The sequence below is a fragment of the Sardina pilchardus genome, chromosome 16, assembly GCF_963854185.1.
Source record: "Sardina pilchardus chromosome 16, fSarPil1.1, whole genome shotgun sequence".
NCBI lineage: Eukaryota > Metazoa > Chordata > Actinopteri > Clupeiformes > Clupeidae > Sardina > Sardina pilchardus.
In genome coordinates, this window is record NC_085009.1 from 15,001,992 (window position 1) to 15,024,820 (window position 22,829).

The window sequence follows — 22,829 nt, forward strand, 5'->3', positions numbered from 1 at the left end:
GATCTACTCACCCACGTTACTTACGTTATTCGTATTACGTTACTCACGTTATACATTTAATTATGTTTTATTTTGGAACTGTTCTCCTTATAAAGTTGAGTTAGTTATAGTTCATATTATTTGTACTGTGTCCATAGAAGTCCATGTATAATTTGGATCTACAATATATCCATCACTTCAGAAACACCACAACTTTAACAGAAAAATAGCCAAAAGAACCTGACACCAACTCATGAAATGGAAAGAAAAAAATGTTACCTTACCTTAATAATCCAGAGAAGTCAGAGATCAACTTTGGCTAATTCTGTCAAGTTTCAAAACAGTATAATGTTTGACAATGCTGCTAGATGTAATTAAAATAAATTAAATACATTTTGTAGAGAGCTGATGAAGCTACTTACCTGTGCTGTGTATTCTGAAGTGAATTTGTATTTTGCTCCTCTGCACTTATAATGTAGAATCAGTGTGATGTCATAATAGCAGCATTGTTGTGATGTCATTACTTCAGCATGCAGAACAATCTGATGTTAAAAGCACAATGGGGTTCATACAGTACAGTCATTGCTGATATTTAGGATTTAGATATTTTGATAACTGAAAAACAGGTTTTTCATAGCACTCTAATGACTTCTCACACAAGCATTAATGTGAGTAAATTCTGAAATGTATTAATTCAAAAAGTGTTAACACAGACATAAACACACACAAAAAAAACATTATTTTTTATTAACATGTTCGAGCCTGACAGCGTATTTTGTTGACAGTGCATGCACACTGTAGCCAGAGTCCAGCTTAAGTTAATCAGTGCAAGATAGCTAGATTCGTATCAAAGGTTGCATGTGATTGGTTTATTCAGTTTCATTTCACCAGAGAAGGCTCGGGTCCCCAGCTTGACCCAGCTTCCCATACTTACATTTCCGCCGAACTCGGGCCCTAAAGTTGAGATGACAGATCTCTGACTCTGATCTATGAGTCCCTGCCGCTTAGGATAAGCATTTGCTAAATCCCTCTCACTTTAATGTTAATTTACATTCTAAAATTCTCCATGTACGTAATGCACCACAGTAAATGCAACAGTATTTCCCCCAGTATTTCGTCCCTTAATTAATGTTTATATCGTGTTATAGTGAAATAATGATGGGCTGAAGTGTCACATTTTGTGTCACATAGTGGTGGAATTTTGAGAAACCCAATGCATTTTTATACAGGTGCATTTTTTAGCTGTCTCCAGTATCTTAACAAAATGACGACTGGGCCTCTTTGAGCAGGGTGAAGACACTGATGGAAATGTAGGCCTACAAAACATTTCATTCTTTACTTATTTTTTATCCATGTATTTATCCAATGGGACATTTCAGCACTGTTTATGTGGACAGCGCTCCATACTGCTTGAGTAATTGCTTGTGCATTGACTGTCTGCTAGCTTTTTTGGGACAATTCATTCATTATTCATTTATATTCAAGCTTTATTTATTCAGAAGAAAAGTACTGTACGTTAAAGATGAAAATTTGTAAGATTATTCACAGGGAAGCATTGTAGCTGCTAAACTGCCAATCATCATTGTCTAATGTTTGCTCCAGCAGAGTCCAGCTTGACTCCTTTTTATGGATTTGATTCTGACTTCTGATGTTTTGGGGGACCTGATAACGTGTGACATTTCACACAATGACCGGTGTAACACTGAAACCAATGTAATGCTCAAACATGTTTTATTTGTTGTGTATTTGGCTTCAAGGTAAAACATTAAATCTGTAAGAAAGAATAATGATGACATTTCTCTCAGTTCTGCCTACTTCACAACACCTTTTTTCATCATTGCTGCCACATCTGCCAAAGCCTTCAGTCTCTCCTCCTCCAGTCTCTGAATCAGTATGGCTTTTTTTCTTGCCTCATCCCTCATCTCTTTCTCTTTCTCTGTTTTCTGCCTGTCCATCTCCAGTTGTTGTACTGCTTTCTCTTTCCTTTTCTCAGCGGCTTTTTGTCTGTTGGTCTTTTTCTTCGGCTTCACTGAGGTCTCCGTTCTTGCCTCTGAACCGTCATTTGGCTGATTTTTACCCCCGTCTATTTATAACACATGAAGTTATCAAATTATTTGCGTGCATTGGTATGCCATAACAGTATGTATCTTGAGCAACATAGAAGACATGATTTTACAAGGTTAGCCTAATCACTGGAGAGGTTTCTGGGAAATAGGGGGGTCTACAGTATACAAATGAAACAGAAAACTGAACTTCAGTAGCGGATGGATAAATGAATAATATTGTGTGAAGACAACTCAAACAATACTCTGTGAGGTTACCTTGTAAGGATGGCAAACACTTTGCTGTCACATTTCCCACAATGGCAGAGGAGTGATCTGTGTAAGAAAAAAATAATTAAATACACTCCACGTGACTGATTAACTAAGATTTAAATGGATACTTTTTCTCAGAGTTGTCAATTACCTCCATGTACAGGTGACTTGAGGAGAGTGTTCTCTGCGTTTGGTCGAGCTGTCTCTTCCATGGCCAAAAGCTGACAGGTTTTTCCTCCTCCATCTCCATGGCTTTGCTCGTCCTCAGTGATTTTGTCTGTCTCACTGGCAAAGCCCTGCCACTTTTTATCCATCTGTCTGCCATTTTGCTGTCGGTCACCATGCATGTTAAGTTTGTCTTTCAGCAAGTTCATATGAACTTCGGTGTCCAGCACTTTATGTTGTTCCTCTGTCCGTCTCTCCTGTCGTTCCCTTGCCTTCCAAGTCTCCATTTCCTTTTTCTGTGTCTTGTTATCTGTCTCTAGTTCTCTAATCTTTTGAAGGAATGTCTCATTCATGGTCTTCAATGATTCAACCTGCTGTTGACACTGCAGTAGCTGTTCCTTAATCTTGCTGTTCATCTCCAGCTCCTTCATTTTGTTACATTTTGCCATCTCTCTCTCTTGGAGTTCTCTTGCCCTCCAAGAATCCATCTGTTGTTTGTGCCACCAGTTCTCCATCTCCAGTTTACTCATCCTTTTGTGCAGTTTGTCATTTATCTTCTGCAATGATACAATTTGCTGTTGAGTCAACTGTTTTTCTTTCATTTTAATTTGAATCTCCAGTGCCCTTTCTTGTTTGTGCATCCAGTTTTCGGCCTCCAGTTTTCTAATCCTTTGAAGAAGTTTCTCGTTCATCTTCTGATAGGATGCAATTTCCTGTTGGCTCAAGAAATGTTGTTCTTTCATTTGAATATTCATTTTCAATTCCCTTTCCCTGAAGGCCTTCATCTCCTGATTCATATTGAGGTTCCCTGTCTCCAATTGCCTCAACCTCTGAGACATCTCCTCATTAATGGAGTGAAGTGAGGTTATCTGCTGTCCAGATACCTGCTCCAACATGTTCATCCTCCTTTCCAGCTCCAACATGTTTGATTGATGGACACGTTCCACCTCCCTCCTTGTCTCCATGTCCTGTTGGAGATGCTGGTTTTCTCTCTCCAGCTTCAACATGTCTGACTGATGGACACGTTCCGTCTCCTTCCTTGTCTCCATGTCCTGTTTGAGATGCTGGTTCTCTCTCTCCAGCTGTCTCATCCTCTGAGTCAGGTTCTCCATCTGAACAAACTCCATCCGCTTTTGACCTAATAATAGGCCTATAGGATCCTCAATTTTCATCATTTCCAGCCCTTCCTTTTGTTGGAGTTCCCTCACTACTTTCTCCAGTGAGGAGATATCCTCCAGTGCAGCTGCGTGTTTCCTCACTTGAAGATTCATCTCTGCCGCTCGGGCTCTGTCCCATACGTGAAGCATCGACATGCTTCACGCGTCAGGAAGAGCAGCTTTCACTGTTGAGCTGTAGCCTAATGCTGTTAAAGAAAATTGGACATTTAATTAAATGATCTACTCACCCACTTTACTTGTTGTTTTTTCTAAAACATTATACATTTAATTATGTTTTATTTTGTAACTGTTCTCCAAGTTGAGTTAGTTATAGTTTATATTAGGCCTATGTGTAGCCTGTGTCGAAACTGTCCATAAAAAAGTCCATTTTAGCTATTTTCGCAAGGGACATATATGCACAGTAAAATAATGTCTTAATTGGGATCTACAATGTAGCTTATCCATCACACCACACATACCACAACTTAGCAGAAAACAAACAAACAAAAAAAGAACGGTCATGCACCAACTCATGAAAAGAAAAAAAAAATTCACCTCACCTTAATATTCCACAGAAGTCAGAGATAAATTTTGCCTTATTCTGTCGAGTTTCAAAACAGTATAATGTTTGACAATGCTGCTTAATGTAATTGAAATAAATTAAATACATTTTGAAGAGAGCTAATGAAGCTACTTACCTGTGCTGTGTATTCTGAAGTGAATTTGTATTTTGTCCCTCTGCACTTATAATGCAGAATCAGCATGATGTCATAATGGTAGCATTGTTGTGATGTCATTACTTCAACCTGCAGAAAGATCTTATGTTAGAAACACTCATAGGCCTACCACAGACATAATATGCACTCACTGAATTGTGCTAACGTCCCTAAATGAATAATGTGTTAGTGAAATATAGGTTTCATATTTTGTGTCCATTGCGTGTTGTGAGGCAAAATTATATGTGCCATGGAATTTTGAGGAACCCAATGCATTTTTATACTGGTGCATTTCTAGCTTTCTCCAGTAGGCTAGCTTCAGTTATTCACAGAACATTTTAAATCCATACCTCTGATAGGCCTAAATAAACAATAAACAAGGGATAGGAGATTATGGATTTAAAACATGTCCACAAAAGGTTGTGTGTGACTTGAAGAAAGGGTAACCTATTTTGGATTTCACATGAAACTTTGGTTTTCTAAGTGATAGGCCTAGGCCTACTTATTTTATTCAAAATATGATCAAAGAATTCCGCGGCACCCCTGAACTGGGTTCACCTCGGGAGGCCCTGCTGAAGAATTCGAACGATAGAGGCGCTATTTCATTTCCTTTTGCTTCAACACAAGCTTGCAGTCGTCTTGCTTCTCATTTTAAATTTGTTGGTTGTGTGATGTTACCAGGGAAGTTTGTTATGATGCCTCCAAGGTAATATCTTGTTAGTAACATTGTCGCTAGCCAGCGTGTAAAAACTTTTTCCAATGTTGATTATTTGAGCAAAATGTAGATATGTGTCTCTCTTATCCATGAACCTTCAGTAGACTACCGCATGTCAGCTTGGTGTGCACTTTCCTATTGTTAGCCATGCTGCTTAAAAGTCTATTAGCCACTTCGATGAATTAGCTTGTGTTAAGTGAACGATGCTTTCCCCTTTTTTTGTTATTTTTAGAAACACTGATGCTCTGTATATTAGCTATGTGTTTGCATGCGTTCAGATGTTACTGAAGTCATAATCCAGTTCCTTTTCGATGCTTAAGGCACTAAATCTGTACAGCAAGTAATATATTGCTCCGACGTGTTGTTTTCCTACAGCTGGAGTTAAACCTTCCATTTTCTACTCCTTGGAATTCAAAGTTGCACGTTTGAATAGAAACCGCTCCAATTTAAACGAAGGTGTCGCATTTGTTATAGTTGGGGATGAGCTTGGCCACTGTTCAAACCCACATCTCCTGTGATGGAGAACAGTTGGATCCTGCCCATGCACCTCGCCCTTTTCTTTTGCTGGGGTTATTTTTCTTATGGCTTCAGGAACACAGACTCTGGCAAAAGTGGCAGATCAGGCACACATAAACATTTAAAAAGTAAAGCAGTGAAAATCGCATCCTATAAGATAATGCCCATTATGAATAACTAAAGTTTATTTAGTGGAAAGACAAATGTAGGCTATAAGCAAATTTACCTGAACTGACAGTAAAAAGGACTATTATAGCCTAACTACTGAACTACACACAACTTTTTGCATAGGACCTACAGGAGTCCAATGGCCTGGTAGTCATTCATGGCACCATGTTACTTACACACTTGCACTGATAAAATGGAGATGACATTCACTCTGTTGTCAAAGTCAGAAATTAAATTCCATAGAAACATAATGGATGAAAACCAGAAAAGCTTGCCTGAGTTGCATTCATATGAGTCAAGTTTGTTGTTTGTTGTTTTCATGTAGCGTGAAATAGAATTTGAAATAGAGTAGACTATGATGCAACGGCATTAGCAGCTTGTGTGCCAGCCAGGCAGGTAACAAAACGCTTAGATGTGTTTTTATTACTGACAGTTCAATTCCAAATGCCCAATGAAAAGGTGGATATTATCCAAACATGTGGGACGAAAGGTCAAAATAGACAGTTGGCCTATAACGATATAGGACTCAAGGTTGCCTACTCCTGCAAAATGTTTTCCTTTTAAGATGCAGAATATTCCCATGAGAGCAGCAAGAAATGATCTATGTTCACAGAAAAATAGTTGCAAAATTAGTGAGATTTACTATATGGAAACAAGTAAGAGCATTGCCAAAAATCTATCCTGTTGTTACCCCTGCAAAATTGTGTGCCCATGAGTAGCATACAATAGTTTTGTGAGACAGGGACCAGAAAATTCATGCCACACATATTTCTACTTATCCATGCCACATTATAGTCCGTGAGCCAGAGGGGTTGGTCGTTACCGAAAAGGTGGCAAAGGCTACCATACCTTTTCTGAAAGCCTGGAATCTCAGCTTTTCAATGATGTATGATGGCCATCTGACAAGAGTAGCTGTTTTGAGTTATGACGCATAATGTAAACTAAGGTTGAAGAAATAATGCGTATAAATCAAGCAGAACACTGAAATATCTTATTTTGTTATGTTTGGTATCATTTTAAAGGGGAGACTCTGAGCTTTCATTTAAATCCTTTTGTGAACATTTTGGATAAGTACAGCCAACCTTGGAGCTCTTCAAACCTTTAATCACACACATTTTCCTGCCATTTCCCTGCCATCTGTTGTCTTTTAATCCTGTGGCACCTGGGAGCATCAAAGAAACAAAATCCAAACACTGAAATACTGGCATGACCCTAAGGATTCAGAAAATGTATCATTTACCCATATTATCTGATTTGGAGGGGATGATTTTCCGTCTTATATCAGACATGGCGTTTTTTCAAAGACATAAACAGTAGTGTACTATTACCCTTAAGGTTAATTTGTTGATATGTTGAGTTGAAAGTCTGAGGTAAATATATTTGAAATAATAATTATTGATACAGATCATTTTGAAAAAGTTGTTATACAGTGCAACACACTGACATGAGGAGTGACACAGTCCCTCTTGAATGAGCAGGACAGAAACTCAAGTACTGCTTGTGGACCAATGGAGACATTGAACCAGTCTATGGAGAGCTGCAAGTCACCATCTTGGTCCAGTCTAGACCACCCATGCTCAACTGGGGAAGGAACTTCAGGGTTGTTCTCGAGGCATCTTCTCCAGATAGCACCTTGATAGTTAGCTCTGAGACCGTGCTTCCTGAGAGAATCCGAGCATGGAGCTAACTGCCAGGATTCTACGCCTTTCTTTGCACAAAAAAAGTGCATACTTCATTTCATTGATGTTGGTGATTCTGGACTTGGAGCTGTACATTTGACATGTGAACTCCTTTAAGGCTGCATACAACGCAGGTGTCATTGCCCAGTCTGCCCCAACCTTCTGAAAGGTCTCACAGAAGTTTTCGGGCTGACTTTAAAATGGCCTGCAAATGCACTTACAGTATCGCAGTCTGTGTATACGTGTATTTTCTTGCCTGAGAACAAGGCATTCATTTTTTAATATAAATTCCAAGAAAGTGGAGACCTGATATAAATGATATGTGGTGGATATGTATTAAGGACCTTTTTAACTATCTAAAAATGCTGAGAATGCTGAATAACAACTTTTTCAAAATGATCTGTATCAATAATTATTATTTCAAATATATTTACCTCAGACTTTCAACTCAACATATCAACAAATTAGCCTAGGGTAATAGTACACTACTGTTTATGTCTTTGAAAAAACGCCATCTCTGATACAAGACTGTAAATCACCCCCTCCAAATCAGATAATATGGGTAAATGATACATTTCCTGAATCCTTAGGGTCATGCCAGTATTTCAGTGTTTGGATTTTGTTTCTCTGATGCTCCCAGGTGCCACAGGATTAAAAGACAAAAAATGGCAGGGAAATGGTAGGAAAATGTGTGTGATTAAAGGTTTGAAGAGCTCCAGGGTTGGCTGTACTTATCCAAAATGTTCACGAAAGGATTTAAATGAAAGCTCAGAGTCTCCCCTTTAAAATGATACCAAACATAACAAAATAAAATATTCCAGTGTTCTGCTTGATTTATACACATTATTTCTTTAACCTTAGTTTACATTATGTGTCATAACTCAAAACAGCTACTCTTGTCAGATGGCCATCATACATCATTGAAAAGCTGAGATTCCAAGCTTTCAGAAAAGGTATGGTAGCCTTTGCCACCTTTTCGGTAACGGTTTCCATAATTTGAGGCCCTGGCTCACGGTCTATTAGATTGTTAAATAAATAAAACCATGTTACGAGAATAAAGGTTCATTTTTATTTGATATCAAAAACTGAACTCAACACTAAATTGTTGTTAGTATTTAATATGCATATAATATGTTTTTCCACTTGAGATGAGATTGTCAGGTGCTCTTAAAAAGATAATCACTGTATGTTCACCACAGGATAAACACGGTATTGCATCCTCATTGAAGAGCACTTAGGCACCTTCATTGGGATTATGGTTTAAGAACCTTCCCAACTGCATAGCCATGGAAACACTAGCATAATGTCAACAAGGGGAAAATCCAGAGCTTTTGCACACTAGGGGACAATTTACTTAATACTTTGAGAATAATCTACCCACAAGTCTACTAAGTACCTGTTCCATATTATTGGATTGTTTCACGTAAAAATCAGGTTTTTTTTTGTTGTTGTTGTTCTTCCCTTTTCTTTTCCTTTCACTTAAATATTGATGTTTGTGTATATAAGCATGTGTGTGTGTGTATGTGTGTGTACAGTATATATGTGTGTACATATGTGTAGATCCTGATAAGAGATACAGTATGTGCATTGTCGGTTATGTGCGTGGTGTTAATGGTGTGTCAATTTTGAAAGAAAAAAAAATCCAATAAATATCTTTCAAAAGGAAGAAAGTGAATGAGGGGGAAATATTGTGCTAAATCATATCCCTCAGTGACAATAATGCTGACTTTGTCATGATTTAAGTCACAATTTAGCCAAAATTGTACACAGGTAGGCTTTTTAATATTTCAGAATATATTTAATTTAATTATGGTGTATCTTACCCCTTGCATTTTCCAGGAGACTGTATGCTGAGGGTAGACACATGGAGACCAGGAGTCTTTACAGCATATGACTGGCTTTCCGTGACTTTAGAATGAATGAAAATGGGGGAAATGATTTGCCACTCAAGCGGCAGTCTGGCAGCAAGAAGCAGCACGTGGCCTCTTCTGGCTGTACTGACCATAGACCAGAGAAGCCCCCAGAGAGGCCCGTGCAGATAGACCAAAAACATCTCACCAACTCCGTAGAATTAGCCCAGCGTGAGCAAAAGGAAGAAAACGCGTCGAATACTTTTGATCCAAAGCCACCAGCTCAGGCCAGGCCGTCCTCTGTGACCGTTCCCTTCGAGCGTGTCCGAGGGAGGCGGTTGAAGACGAGTCAGGAGAGTTTGACCGACTCCGCTCCTCCGACAGCTACCTTCAAAGGCTCCCTTAAAGAGGGCCTGACCGATCGCTCCTCTTCCGTTAATGTCCCTGCCGCGCTGACCAACGGACCAAGCCATGCAGGACAGCTGGAGCATGTGGTCTCTCCGTTGTCTCCGTTCCGCGACCGCTGCCATAGTTTGCCCGTGACGCAGAGGAAGCACCGGTCCGTGGCCGACCAGCACTTCAGACACTCGAGACTAATTCTGTCCCCTCTGCAGCCCAGTAAAATGCCTCCAAGCCTGGAGTGCAATATGGCGTCTATGTCTTTAAGGACTGCTAATCAGATTGACAGGGATTGCATGGATTACAAAGGACTGGATAGGCTACACAGGAACTTAAGTGATAGCCGGCTACTGGAGACCATGGTGTCCGACAGCTCGTCCGTCAATTCCATGAAGTCTAACTTCAGTGTGCTGAACCCCATCACACCCAAGGATGTGAGGAACAGGTAGGCTGCGTTTACTTTTCATGCTGAAGAATTCAGTGCAGACCAGCTGTATCTGATGAATGGGGCTTAGTGTTTAGTGGCGGACCGTGCCTACCCGAGCCACTGTTATCCTGTGTGCTTCAGTGTGAAGAACTCAAGCAAATTGAATCAATACAAATTCTTGTACTAACAAACAACACATTTTATTATTAGATACTGTTAAGTCACCTGGAAACAGGGACTAGGCACAGTACTATGTGTGTGTGTGTGTGTGTGTGTGTGTGTGTATGACGGCCTATCCACTGTCTCCAGGAGCTTTCTGGAGGGCAGTGTTCTGGGGCATGGCGCTCTCCTTGGAGCAGAGGAGCTGGACCGCTACTTTCCCGAGAGGCATGTGGGAATCTACATTGCTACATGGAACATGCAGGGAGAGAAGGTGACTTCTCCAAACCCCATACTACCCCCCCCCCCCCCCTGTTCCTCTGTTTTATATTCAGTCCAATTCAATCATGGCTGTGGCTGCCACCAACAAAGATTTTTGTCTTTGGGAACGTTTAGCATGGATGTATATTTTGTAATCATATAGTATATAGATAGTATGCAGTGACAGTCTACTATATTCTATTATCGTGTTGCATATATATTCATGTTGTTAAGGCGGTATTTTTATGTTTAATTGTCCCACCAATATATGAGAGGAGTTTAAAGTATTAACGTCAAAATACTTAAGATGCTTGATCATTTAGCATTTTCACTTCAGTATGGTTTTGTATGATATACAGTATTATAAAACCACTGCTAGGAATGATACCTTATTATTTGTGATAGTTTTGTTTAGACTTCTGAGCAAACTAAATGTGGTGGAAACGTTCAAGAATACGAATGAATCCTCCACTCTAAAATAAATGTTTTTGAAAGCAAGCTAATTTGGTACTATTTCCTACTGTCCCCCATTTCCATGCTTAGGGACTTCCAAACAACCTGGATGATCTGTTGCTACCGACAGACACAGAATTTGCACAAGATTTCTACATCATTGGTATTCAAGAAGGGTGTCCTGATAGGCAAGTTTGAAACAGAATTGTATATGCATACCTTGACTTTCATTATCGTGCGTTTTGTGTCAGTCGTTTAATGAACGTGCATTTTTTTTGTGTGGAACAGAAGAGAGTGGGAAATTCGTCTTCAGGAAACCCTCGGACCTTATTACGTTATGCTCTACGCAGCTGCTCACGGTGTTCTCTATCTCACTGTATTCGTGCGAAGGGATCTCATCTGGTTCTGCTCAGGTGAGTGGATTGAAAATGTACTCCGTTAAGAGCAAAGTGAGAAGAAAGAATTACTATGTATGTCTAAAGCGGTTCAATTTCTTTTAAATAAAATTTCACTTTTTTTGGACCACTTTGTGGCCTTTGACACAGGATTTCCCATTCAAAGATGTGTTGATTGTGTTACTGTGATTGTGTCCTTACAGAGGTGGAGCATGCCACAGTTACAACTCGCATCATATCTCAGATTAAGACCAAAGGAGCTGTGGGTATTGGCTTCACTTTCTTTGGAACCTCGTTTCTCTTCATTACGTCCCACTTTACTTGTGAGTAGAATGAACGTTTTGTTATCGTTAATATTAACATCTAAGTGCATCTGTGCTAATGTGTCCCTTGAGAGGTTTAATACTGATGTATGTGACATTCACATTTCAAAGGAGCTATATGCAACAAATTTAGAGAAATCTTTATAGGCAATATATTGTTAATCGGCAGTCATCAAACACAGCTCAAGGCAGCTATTTTGGGAAAAGGCTTCTTTCTATCTAATGAATGAAGAGACTTGTAACTGCCTTAAAAGCCTATAGCTGGAAATAATCTGTTTGCAAATCTGATATGGACAGCAAACATTTCCTACAATGAGCATTTGTACACTGTGCACGGACTTAATTTCCCTAAGCGCCTGTCACCGTGGCAATGGTGTAAATAAACATTCAGGTGAGCTGAAACATGAGTTATGTCTTTTCACACCATGTGAATGCCTATTTATAACACAGGGAAGGTTACAGATCTGATGTCCAGTATTCTTAAATATTGAATATCCTTAAAGAGTGGAGAATTTAGCTTGTGTGCTGACTACTAGTAAGAGTTATATAAAGTAATGCTGCACTTCATGTGTTACAGTGTTGTGGAATTTAATTTCTATGGATGTTGTTCTGCTTATGTTGCAGCGGGCGATTCCAAAGTTTATGAGCGGATACTTGACTACAACAAGATTATTGAGGCCTTGGCTCTTCCAAAAGTCCTGCCAGACACTAATCCATATCGCTCTGTTTCCTGTAAGTTGCTGTGCCCTTTCAGTTTCCCATCAATACATAAAAGTACTCCAAATACCATTCTGCATTTACTTTTCATCAGATAGGCTAGGTGGACTTCTGTGGGGCAAGTGGAAAAAAAGAACAAATCTGACAGATAGTTCCGATTTAGGGTTCTGGGTCTACATCTAATACCCTCAAAATTTTAAACATACAAGGCTACTTGGCTACTGCTTCTACCCTCTCTGGTATAACCACTGTTATCAGGCCCTCAATGAAAAGATTCTAGCGTGTATAGCGCTCCATGATCTTTGGTTTGTACCCACAATGAAATACCATCAACACAACACTAGACAACACAGTCGCACTTTAAACACATTCCATGGTGTGGTGTAGCAGCATTTCGTCAATAGTAGCTCAGCCACACCAGCTTTGCACAAATAGATGATGTTATAATAATTAGAGTGTCAAAATGTATTAGTTTATTAATTTATTAGTTACATTGCTATGTCATTTTCTTACACCTGGACTGATTATTAATTACTCTCTCTCTTTCTCTGTCTCTGTCTCTCTCTCTCTCTCTCAGCGGATGTAACAACACGGTTCGATGAGGTGTTTTGGTTTGGGGATTTTAACTTCCGACTAAATAAAGACCGGTATGGAGTGGAGGCCGTCCTGAAACAGAACGGGGGCCAAACCATGGAGTCCCTTCTACAGCACGACCAGCTTCTCAAGGAGATGAACGACGGTAGGTACAGATTATCTGGGACAGTGGTTCTCAAACTTTTTTACAATGAGTACTACCATTATGACCAGCATTAAAATACAGTAGTATAGGCCAATTTAAATTTGACATTTTATATACATTTCATTATAGTATTAATATAATTTGAAGTGATTATTTCATCTTCATGAAACAATATCCAAAAAATACCACAGTTTGAGAACCACTGATCTAGGAGATCTGATTCATACACATCTACAGATGATTTAAAGAGAGGACTGATATAGTGCAAGTCTGTTTTTACACAGGGGCCATCTTTAAAGGCTTCCAAGAGGGACCCATCAATTTTCTGCCCACGTACAAGTTTGACGTCGGTTGTGACATTTATGACAGCACCTCAAAACAACGGACACCCTCCTACACAGTGAGAAAGCCAGAAGAAAAAAATATATTTTCCATGTTTTCCAGATCTTCATATAACACTATGTGAGACTCACACTATCTCTCTCTCTCTCTCTCTCTCTCTCCCTCCCTCCCTCTTTCTCTCTCTCCCACCTCCCTCCCTCTCTCTCTCTCACTCACTCTCTCTCACTCAAAGGATCGGATACTATTCCGGAGTAGGCAGAATGATGACATTAAAGTAGTCAGGTATACTGCCTGTGCAACTATCAAGACCTCGGACCACCGACCAGTGATCGGGATGTTCCAGGTCAAAGTTCGTCCTGGCAGAGACAAGTAAGTGAAGCGTGTTTCCCCTCCCCCCCATGTGCTCTATAAACAGGCCTTTCTCAAAGCTAAACTTAAATAATCACACTGGCACTTTAGGGTGGTGATAACTTGCAGACTGCTAAATTTAGCAGTACAGGTGTATAGGAAACATCAGTCTTATATAGTTTCTTGATGAATTGAAAGGTACAATTCCTATATATTGGCAAGTGTCTGGTTTGGAGTGTCTGGTATGGAGTTTATCCAAATACTTTATTGTCCGTGCTCCGGCTCCAAAAATAGTTCTAATCTTAGTTTTGGCATCTCCTCTTGCCAAGCAACACTCGACAGCCAAGTTAAGTAAGAGAGGCTATACAGTATGTACAATCATTGTCTATACATTACATTAAAGTGAATTCATCCTAGTCCATTTTCTGTCACTATGAATTAATGTATTTTCAAAATGTTTTGCCTGCATTTGGGTCTGGCCTCGGACCATTGAATATTTTGAAAACACTGCCCTGAATCTGGCAGATGGCAACTAAACCAATCACAACGCAGAGATGTGTTTTGAATCAACGCGGGCGGGGCAGAGGGCTCTGGGGCGGGTTTTTGAGGGAGCGTTGGCCTATAGGCACAGACACGGTTTGAAAGACAACGGGTTGTGCTCATCAACAATGTTCCGTTGTATCCATTCATCGAGGCCAGACTAAATTAGACATCCAATCCATTTAGGCTGGTTTATCAGGCTAGTAATATAGCCTTGCTTGGACCATTCTTTTTTATATATTTTTTTTTTCAAGTATATTTTTGGGGCATTTTTTTTATGCCTTTTATTGACAGTGACAGTGGAGTGTGACAGGAAGTGAATGGGAGAGAGAGCAGGGGTGGGATCCGGAAAGGACCATGGGGCGGGAATCGAACTCGGGTCGCAGGCGTGCAGTGGGTGTTTCCCAGAATATCACCACTCATGGAATAGCTCGTCCAATCAGATATGAATAAATGGTTAGACCGGACATAACTATTGTTTAACATTCCATTATGTGTCTGTGTGCAGCATCCCACTGGGGGCGGGGCAGTTTGACAGGAGCTTGTACCTGGAGGGCATCCGCAGAAGGATATCCCGGGAACTGCAGAGGCAGGAGGCCATGAAAAACCAACACAGCAGCACCGTCTGTAGCATCTCCTGAAAAAGCTCCAGGTGCTCCTGTACGGACCTGAGACCAAGCAATTTATACACGAGGACACAGGACTCTTCTGCTGGTCAGTCTCGTGGAGTGTGACGTCGGAGCGCCTGGCGTCCAGGTTACCCCGAGAGAGGCTGGAGGAGAGGCAGAAGGACGGCTTCAGGGTCGAGCGCAGATGCACTGCTGTGAAGATGACATGCTCTGCTGTTACTTCGAAGTTAACAAAGAGTTTTTGATCATTTTCGAACACAACTTACTTTGCGGCACTCATTAAGAAGGAACATTGTCTTACATATCTATTTGCATACCTATGTGCACACACAGTCTTTTATATCTACTTGCCTGTTTTATACAATTGACTTTGAGGTCACACCGACACATAATATTTTTCTTTTAAACAGCAGCTTTGTATGGCCTTATCATAATTTAAAGACAACTTTGAGTTTAAACATATGCTGTGGCAAGGTCTATGCCATGTACTGTACTCACTCACAGGATAATTATGGTGAGTTCAACCCATATCTTTAAAAAAAAAAAAAAAAAAAAAAAAAAGCATATTTGTGTTTAAAAAATAAAATAAAAATTACTTATGAATAATCCAATAATTCAAACACAAAAAATAGTGCTGTGCTTGAGTGTGGACTTAATCAGAGCAAATAGCAAAAGTGTTAATGATGGCTAAGTGCACTTTTCAAAGCCAAAAAGCTTTGACGGTTATAAATGCAATGAAATCTTCAAATAGAATGTCAGATTTACTCTACTGTTCTACGTCTCTACGTACTACTCAGCCATTACTTACAGGCAACTTCCAAGAAAATGTCACAAGATATTTCAGACATTTTCCAAGGGAACTCACAATAAAACCCAGAGAGGCCTGAGGTACACATATAAATATATATATATAAAATACATATGTTTACATAATTTATCATGCTTCCAGGAGTTTGCATTAACGACTTGATGCAGCTACATGTTTGTTGGTGTTCTAGCCACATGTAAGACAATTAGCCCTCTGCTAAATTAAAAAATGACAGGAGTTTGCAACATTTGAATATAGAATTCATGGGTTTCATCAGGTCCCTTTCCACAGGTGTATTAATCAAGCACCATGCAGTCTGCATTGATAATCAAGGTCCTTGATTTTATACACCTGTGGAAAGGGACCTGATGAAACCCATGAATAGTCAGACATGAAGTGCAATATATTTGTCCTTTTGTATTTTCATTTTTTTTTCTTGAAGGTATAGACAACTTTCCCCATTGAAGTTAATATGAAGACGGCAGCAAGAAAAATAATGTTTGTGTTCCACTCTGAGTTTTAGTTATCATGTCTTGGTATCTATCAGTGTAAAAGGTCTAAGTATTTTTTTTTAAAAAAAAACATCTCAGATTCTAAGGTTTTAAAAGGCCATCTACTTAAATAAATGGGTAACCTCAATAAACATCCATTTATTACAGCCTATGTAATGACTGACTGCAGTCTTTGAGAAACCATACTTAAGATACTGAATACATATGAACTCCAACATATTACAGTACTGTACTGAAGAAATGTGTTTGGGCGAAGGCACAATTGTGAACCTTCAAGGGAGAAATTAATTGCCTTAAACCATTCTGTAACTCTCAGTAATTAATGTTTCAACGTTATAAATGATGAGATTGTCCCTCTTTTCTTCTGTTAAAAGCCAACCATAGATCATGTTTGAAAGTGCTTCAAGTTGTTCTATGGTTTTCATACTAAGTCTGTTTATACACTGTAACATGGTCCTTATTTAAATAAATGTTTTACATTGTAAATATTTTTATCATTTTGCTTTTTTTTTTGTACACATTATTCATGTAGCCGGTCCCTTTCTAGACTGTCTCAACAGAAAATTAAGTGAGAATGACTTCAGTCATCACACTGGAGTTTTCTTCAAAATGGGCAGTTTCAAAAGTTTTTCGTCAACATGTCCTGCTTTCTCCAAACCATAATGTAATTTTGATACCTTTAGTTGAATATAATTCGAAGGCCATTTGAAACACTTACACTAAAACCAGTTGTTGACACTGCAGTGTGCACCAATAAACCGCAGTATCATCGAAGCCTCCACTTTTCTTGATTTATGATCTATCAGCCATTCTTGCTTCACCGCAGAATGGTTGTGACCCGTATGCATTTAAATCTTTGCATCTACAATAGGTGTACAGAAATGAGTCACATTTATTTGGACAAGCAACAAATAACAGTTTACCCAACTTCCAATGTGCTGCACGCACACATAGGGACAATATTCCTTGCCCTACACGGACCAACGACTATAAGGAACAAGGTAGTGGCGTAGTTTGCAGTCCATTCTATTTTTCTCAGACACAGATTTTAGGCCTTATTCCGACGTGGCAATAAAAATGATGCTCAGCAACTTCCTACCAAAGAAACACAGTTGGTGAAAAGGTAACTGAACACAGGTAAGTGCATGTGTGGTCTACATCTGTCAGTATCAGGTTTCACCAAGTTCAAGACAACAGCAACATCACCAACTGATCGGAAAGTTGCTGCCTTTTTTCGAGAGTTCAATGAGAGGCTGACACAGCCATGTTGACCATTTCTGATGGGCAGTATTCAGACCGTATCCAATTGTGCAATATAAATACATATTTAAAAGACTAAATACACACATTTTACATTTATCTCTTGTACAACATCTTACAGTAGTGTTTAAATTGAATATCGACCACCTGTTTAGTCTGGGATGCAATCACATGAAGCTGTGTATTCAAACAACTAACCGACTATTCTGATGTGTAAAATGTAAGAACATGTTACTTTATATAGCCAGTACTAAATTGCATTAAAAATTCTAATGCAAAATTGATATGAAACCCTGAAAGACGGCATTGAACAGGCAAACCTCTGCACCAATCTGATTCAAGGGTTTTGGGACATTGTGGTACACACTTCCCAAATGTCAAGGATTGCTACATAGAAAGTTGCCATACATCATTTTTATGAACACATATCACATAACACATTTTTTTGTATCTTCAGATCTTCACTAATTACCTATATGCTCAAGATTTGTAGCAATAGGATTATCATTGAGTGTAGTGACCAATTAATCCAAAGATTACGCAACAGTACTCTGGTGCAGGCATGGTCAGTGCATAGTTGTATACTGTCAAACTTGTGTGATTTGCCATATCGGAACAGAGCAATGAGTTTATGATATTCATGTTGTCAACAGCAAAAATAAACATTTTAAATGGAGAATGGAGAATATTTCATATTCTGAAACAGGTGTAAGTATGTACAGTAAGGTGTTTTGTAATCTGGAAACTCATACTTCTGACTGTACAAATGTGGCAATTTTACATACGGCTACTGCTGTAATGTCTAGCTGAAAAGTGCAGCACTCAGGTAGAGCTATTATTGAGCGGACTCAAATCCATAATAGATATTCCGTTTTCTGTTGTGTGGGGAGAATTGATCTTGAGCTAATTTTTGATCATGCCAGTCTCGATCGATCTGACAAGTCTACAAACACGGATAGACCAGGTGGTTCTCTGAAACCATGAATATAAGGTTTATCACATCAAAATGCAATATGTAATAAGAAAACAACAGAAACAAGTCTGCTTGAAAGTCCAGTTTGCAAGTGCCCAGTCTGTATACCAAAGCATAGTCAGTCTATCGGAAGAGTCGATACATTCGGGGCAGGCGTCCATCTTTGCTGGAGAGGGCTGCTTGTATGTGCTCGTATGAGGGCATTTCTGTCAGGTCACCTAGAGCGGCCACAGCTGGTTTAGCTCGCAGCATCTTCGCGGTCACTCTCTTGATATCGTTTGCTGTAACATCACCTGAACAAAATAGCATATACAATTAATGTACACAGATGAATAGTTATCTTTAACAAAAACTAAAAATAAGCAAGCTGCTGATTGCAAGATTGCCTCCAAGTATACAATCGCATATTGTCATCGATACTCACTAATTAACTGACACAGCTCATGAGGCAACTTTCTCTTGCCAGTGGCTAGAACTTGCCGTCCAACATCTTCAAAAATGACTGGACGTGACTCCAAATTCATCATCAGCATGGATTTAAGCTGTGTTTTCGCTCTTTCCAGCTCCATCTTAATATTGATTGAATTCAAATGGTTAGTGCCATTATCACTGAACACTGTAAGTTTGAGAATAATTGTGGATGTGTGCTCACCTCTCCTGCTGTTCCAGCCATCTGAATGAACTCTCGGGTTATAATCTCAACCATCTCCCGCACCTTGAAAAATTATGAATTACGTTAATATAGCTATGCTATTAAATAGTCAAACCACCCAAACATCCAACAGTTTACATGATCAATTAACAAGGCAACTGATTTTACCATCGAGTCATCAAACCAAACGTTAACATACGGTTTAAAAGTCTGTAGGAGTTTTAGTCATTTCATCTGAAACCAAATTGAGGTCATAATTCTACCTGTCTGGGGTCTGCACTGGCGTGAATGCATAAGAGTCCGCTGTCCTCATAGCTGTGATGGTAAGAAGTAGCATTGTACATCCAGTGATGTCTGTAAAGAATTGCAAAACAGAACAGGTTTGGCATAAATATTTCTGAATTTGTCCTGTATAGCAGGCCATAAAATAAAGCCATTTTGTGATCCATTGCAACCCTACAATACACACTCTTCACTAAGTTCTATTGAGGTCTTTGAAAATATTCCACAACATGCGGCATTTGTACACTTGTGTTGAGCGGTGACGTTTTACCTGTTCAGCACATTCAGGTAGAGACGAGTAAACATGCCTTTTCCAGGCCCACCAGCAGAGAAGGAGCCTCCACCACCCATCATCATGTTGAGGACCGCAAAGGGAATGAAGTCATCCTCCTGCCACCCATAACAATAACACAAAGGGGGGTCATTGAATCCAATTGGTCCAGATAATAAGTCCATGTTTACACACGCATCTTTGGTGTGCTTTCTGCTCATTCTACTTCCATATGTATGTGAAGATCTGTTAGCTGTGTGGTGATCTATTCCAGCAATGCTGTATCTAGGCTATACACAGTCTTCCCGCCCCCCTTGTCATTGTCAATGCACTTGTCATTTCTATACACACACAATTCTTTATCAATAAAATGGGTCCCATTGTTGGATCCCCACAACCATTTATTTTTCTCAAACCAACTAAAGACAATTCCAATCATTTCTCTTGAGGTTTCTCATTTCCTCGCCTCTCAAGGTCACCGAGTACTGTTAGCAAGAAAAAACAAAAATAGCTAGCAGCTAATCCAACCAGGCAGCTACAGCACTACACTCTGGGGGCATGTCCGTGTACATGCCCACAGTGAGTGTAGAACTGTAAAGGATTTCCCCTTTAATGTGCGCAGAAGAGAAGTCTCAGAAGCTAAACTCACCAGAAATGAGCAACTCTCCAATCCAATCATGATGTGTGTTAGCTCAGGGATAGGAGTGGGACCAAGGCTCACATCAGACATGTCTTTATCCATCTGTCAAAACAATCGTAGAGTTACAGATTATATTACAATATACTGTATATTATGAAGTAATTATTTGCTCTTTTTAACAACAACTCCATAATGTCATACTGAAATCTAGATTGTGATTTGGTTCAGTAGACCCTAAAGTTCTTGTGCATGACCTAACGACTTCATTGGGCATCCTCTTTGAAAAAACGTAGAAAGTTGAGGTGCTATGAATTAAAGTGCTATCTTTAAAAAACATTAAAAAAATGTTTTTCGTAAAAACAGTTCCAGCACTCTTATACTCCCAATTTTTCCTGGAGAACATGACACTTTCTGGATGATTCTAAACTTCTGACTGGTAGCATATACTTTATATGAATCTGGCGCAACACAAAACCTCATGGCATAAACCATAAGGTTGTGTGTCAACTATATAAACTCAGCAGCATACCTTGATTATTCCACCCGTGTACTGAGCTACTGAGAGGTCCACGTTGCCTGATGTGCTGGCTCCCCAAACAGGCTTCATATCCAGCAGGTACTTCATGGCGCATTCCACCAGCTGCTCGTGCTCGATTCCCACCCCGGCCAGGACCATACGCTCGGGGCAGTAGTAGCTGCGGAGGTAGGAGTGGAGTAGCGCACGGTCGATCTTGTCCACATTCTCCACAGGACAGAAGCGAGGCAAGCCAACGGTGTTTCCACGATACGCAGCCTGTATCCAAAAACAATTAATCAGCCGTGGTTAATAGCAGTGGTTTTCTACTCATAAGCACGGGATGGTGATTGGAACAGAACAGAATGGACAGAAAAGAATGATAAAGAATTTCTGGATCTTCTTTAAAAAGATGACTTACCGCATGGATCATTTCTGTCAGCAGAGGCTCGGGGTCTGGCCTCATGTTCAAGTCCTCAAGTTCAAAACGTACAGCCATCCTTGTCATCTCAATTTCCTCATCTGAGGAAACACAGAATTTCTGAACCACCTAAACAAAATCATGTGTAATCCACGTTTGAAATGTTCAGTTTAAGTAAGGTTTGCACGAGAGTAGAAATCATACCTGCACATACACACATCAGAACAGAGCATTTGCCAAACATTCACAACTCACCTAGCAAGCGTGGCTGCAGAACAGCATCTGCAAGAAGGCTGACAACAGTATCCAAACCCTTCACCTCCGCAGACACAGCATACATAGTGGTGTCTCTGCAGGCAAATACACACAAACAAAAACTACATGTAGAGGCGCCTTCAACAGGCTGTATTACATAAACAAATGAACTGTTCTACTCAATACCTGGACGTTTGACAGTCACATATCCCACCATGCTTCTCAAGGGTCAATAGAATTTCGTCCTTACTTCCATATTGTGCTGTGGACTGAAGTAAACATACATTTGGAAATGTACCAAAATATTTGAATACCCCCCTAGCCACTCAACACCCAATCAACTTAACTGATTATGACATACACAGAGGAGACACTTACAGAAAAGGCAAGCTTCTCCAAAAAGTGTGAGATCCCACTGGGGTGTCTAACTTCATGTCTTGATCCAGAGTTGACTAATACTGATAAAAGAGGGAGACACAATATATTAAAGATGATAATAAAACTTTAACACACACACACACACACACACACACACACACACACACACACAATAAAGAATACACTTACTTCCAACTGTACAGAATTGTCCGAATTTATTTTGTGATGCTACTTTAAGACCATTTTCAAGAGTTGTGATCTTTGTTTCGTACTGTTCTTGCCCGTCCACAGCAGCAAATACTGGCTTAGGGATTCCAGGTAAGGGGGCAGAAAGTGACACATTTGGATAACCATTGCTGCTGCCACTGCTATATTGCCTACATGCGGCAAAGCCAAACCTGTAAAATTGCAACCATATGATTATCTTGAAATGAAATGAAAATGTATTTACATTCAAAAGTTTCAAGTTGCATGTGACATTAACAATAAGCCGATACATTTACTTTACGAGTAATAAAAGCTATGTTTATTAACGTGACAGTATAGCATTAGTTGTTAGCTATTGCTATAGCAGTCTATAAAACCAGCAAATGAAAAGCGGAACAGAAACGACAACCCCTATATCAATTATTCATTCACACACCGTCTGATAGACAGTCAATTAAAGTATGCACTATCATTATCCATCAACCAAATAGTCATAACTGGCTTGTTACCTCTGTACTCGTCCCCAGGCTCTAAATCTTGACATGTGGGACGCCATATTGAAAGTACTAGCCTTTGCAAAGTTACGGCAAATGTCTATGGTTCATCCAGACCTTCAACCCGGAACATATTTGCGGTTTCGGATTTCGCCGATGCCTGGTCGCCC

The 22,829-nt window shown here is 39.7% G+C and overlaps 2 protein-coding genes across 2 annotated transcripts; one reads left to right on the forward strand and one right to left on the reverse strand.

The window, feature by feature from the left end:
• The first annotated feature begins 4,994 nt into the window (after window positions 1-4,994).
• On the forward strand, window positions 4,995-17,059 carry inpp5e (inositol polyphosphate-5-phosphatase E). The gene is made up of 11 exons (XM_062516159.1): window positions 4,995-5,038; window positions 9,250-10,104; window positions 10,396-10,519; window positions 11,050-11,147; window positions 11,248-11,372; window positions 11,558-11,677; window positions 12,302-12,409; window positions 12,972-13,133; window positions 13,418-13,533; window positions 13,708-13,844; window positions 14,872-17,059. The coding sequence occupies exons 2-11, from the start codon at window positions 9,326-9,328 to the stop codon at window positions 15,002-15,004; spliced, it is 1,902 nt and encodes a 633-aa protein (XP_062372143.1). The 5' UTR covers window positions 4,995-5,038; window positions 9,250-9,325; the 3' UTR covers window positions 15,005-17,059.
• Window positions 17,060-17,186: 127 nt separating this feature from the next.
• Window positions 17,187-22,751, reverse strand: pmpca (peptidase, mitochondrial processing subunit alpha). The gene is made up of 13 exons (XM_062516160.1): window positions 22,675-22,751; window positions 22,148-22,356; window positions 21,959-22,038; window positions 21,767-21,849; window positions 21,581-21,675; window positions 21,326-21,426; window positions 20,920-21,183; window positions 20,400-20,492; window positions 19,751-19,869; window positions 19,461-19,551; window positions 19,198-19,260; window positions 18,970-19,114; window positions 17,187-18,838 (listed from the first exon to the last, which is right to left on the reverse strand). The coding sequence occupies exons 1-13, from the start codon at window positions 22,719-22,721 to the stop codon at window positions 18,669-18,671; spliced, it is 1,560 nt and encodes a 519-aa protein (XP_062372144.1). The 5' UTR covers window positions 22,722-22,751; the 3' UTR covers window positions 17,187-18,668.
• Window positions 22,752-22,829: the final 78 nt, after the last annotated feature.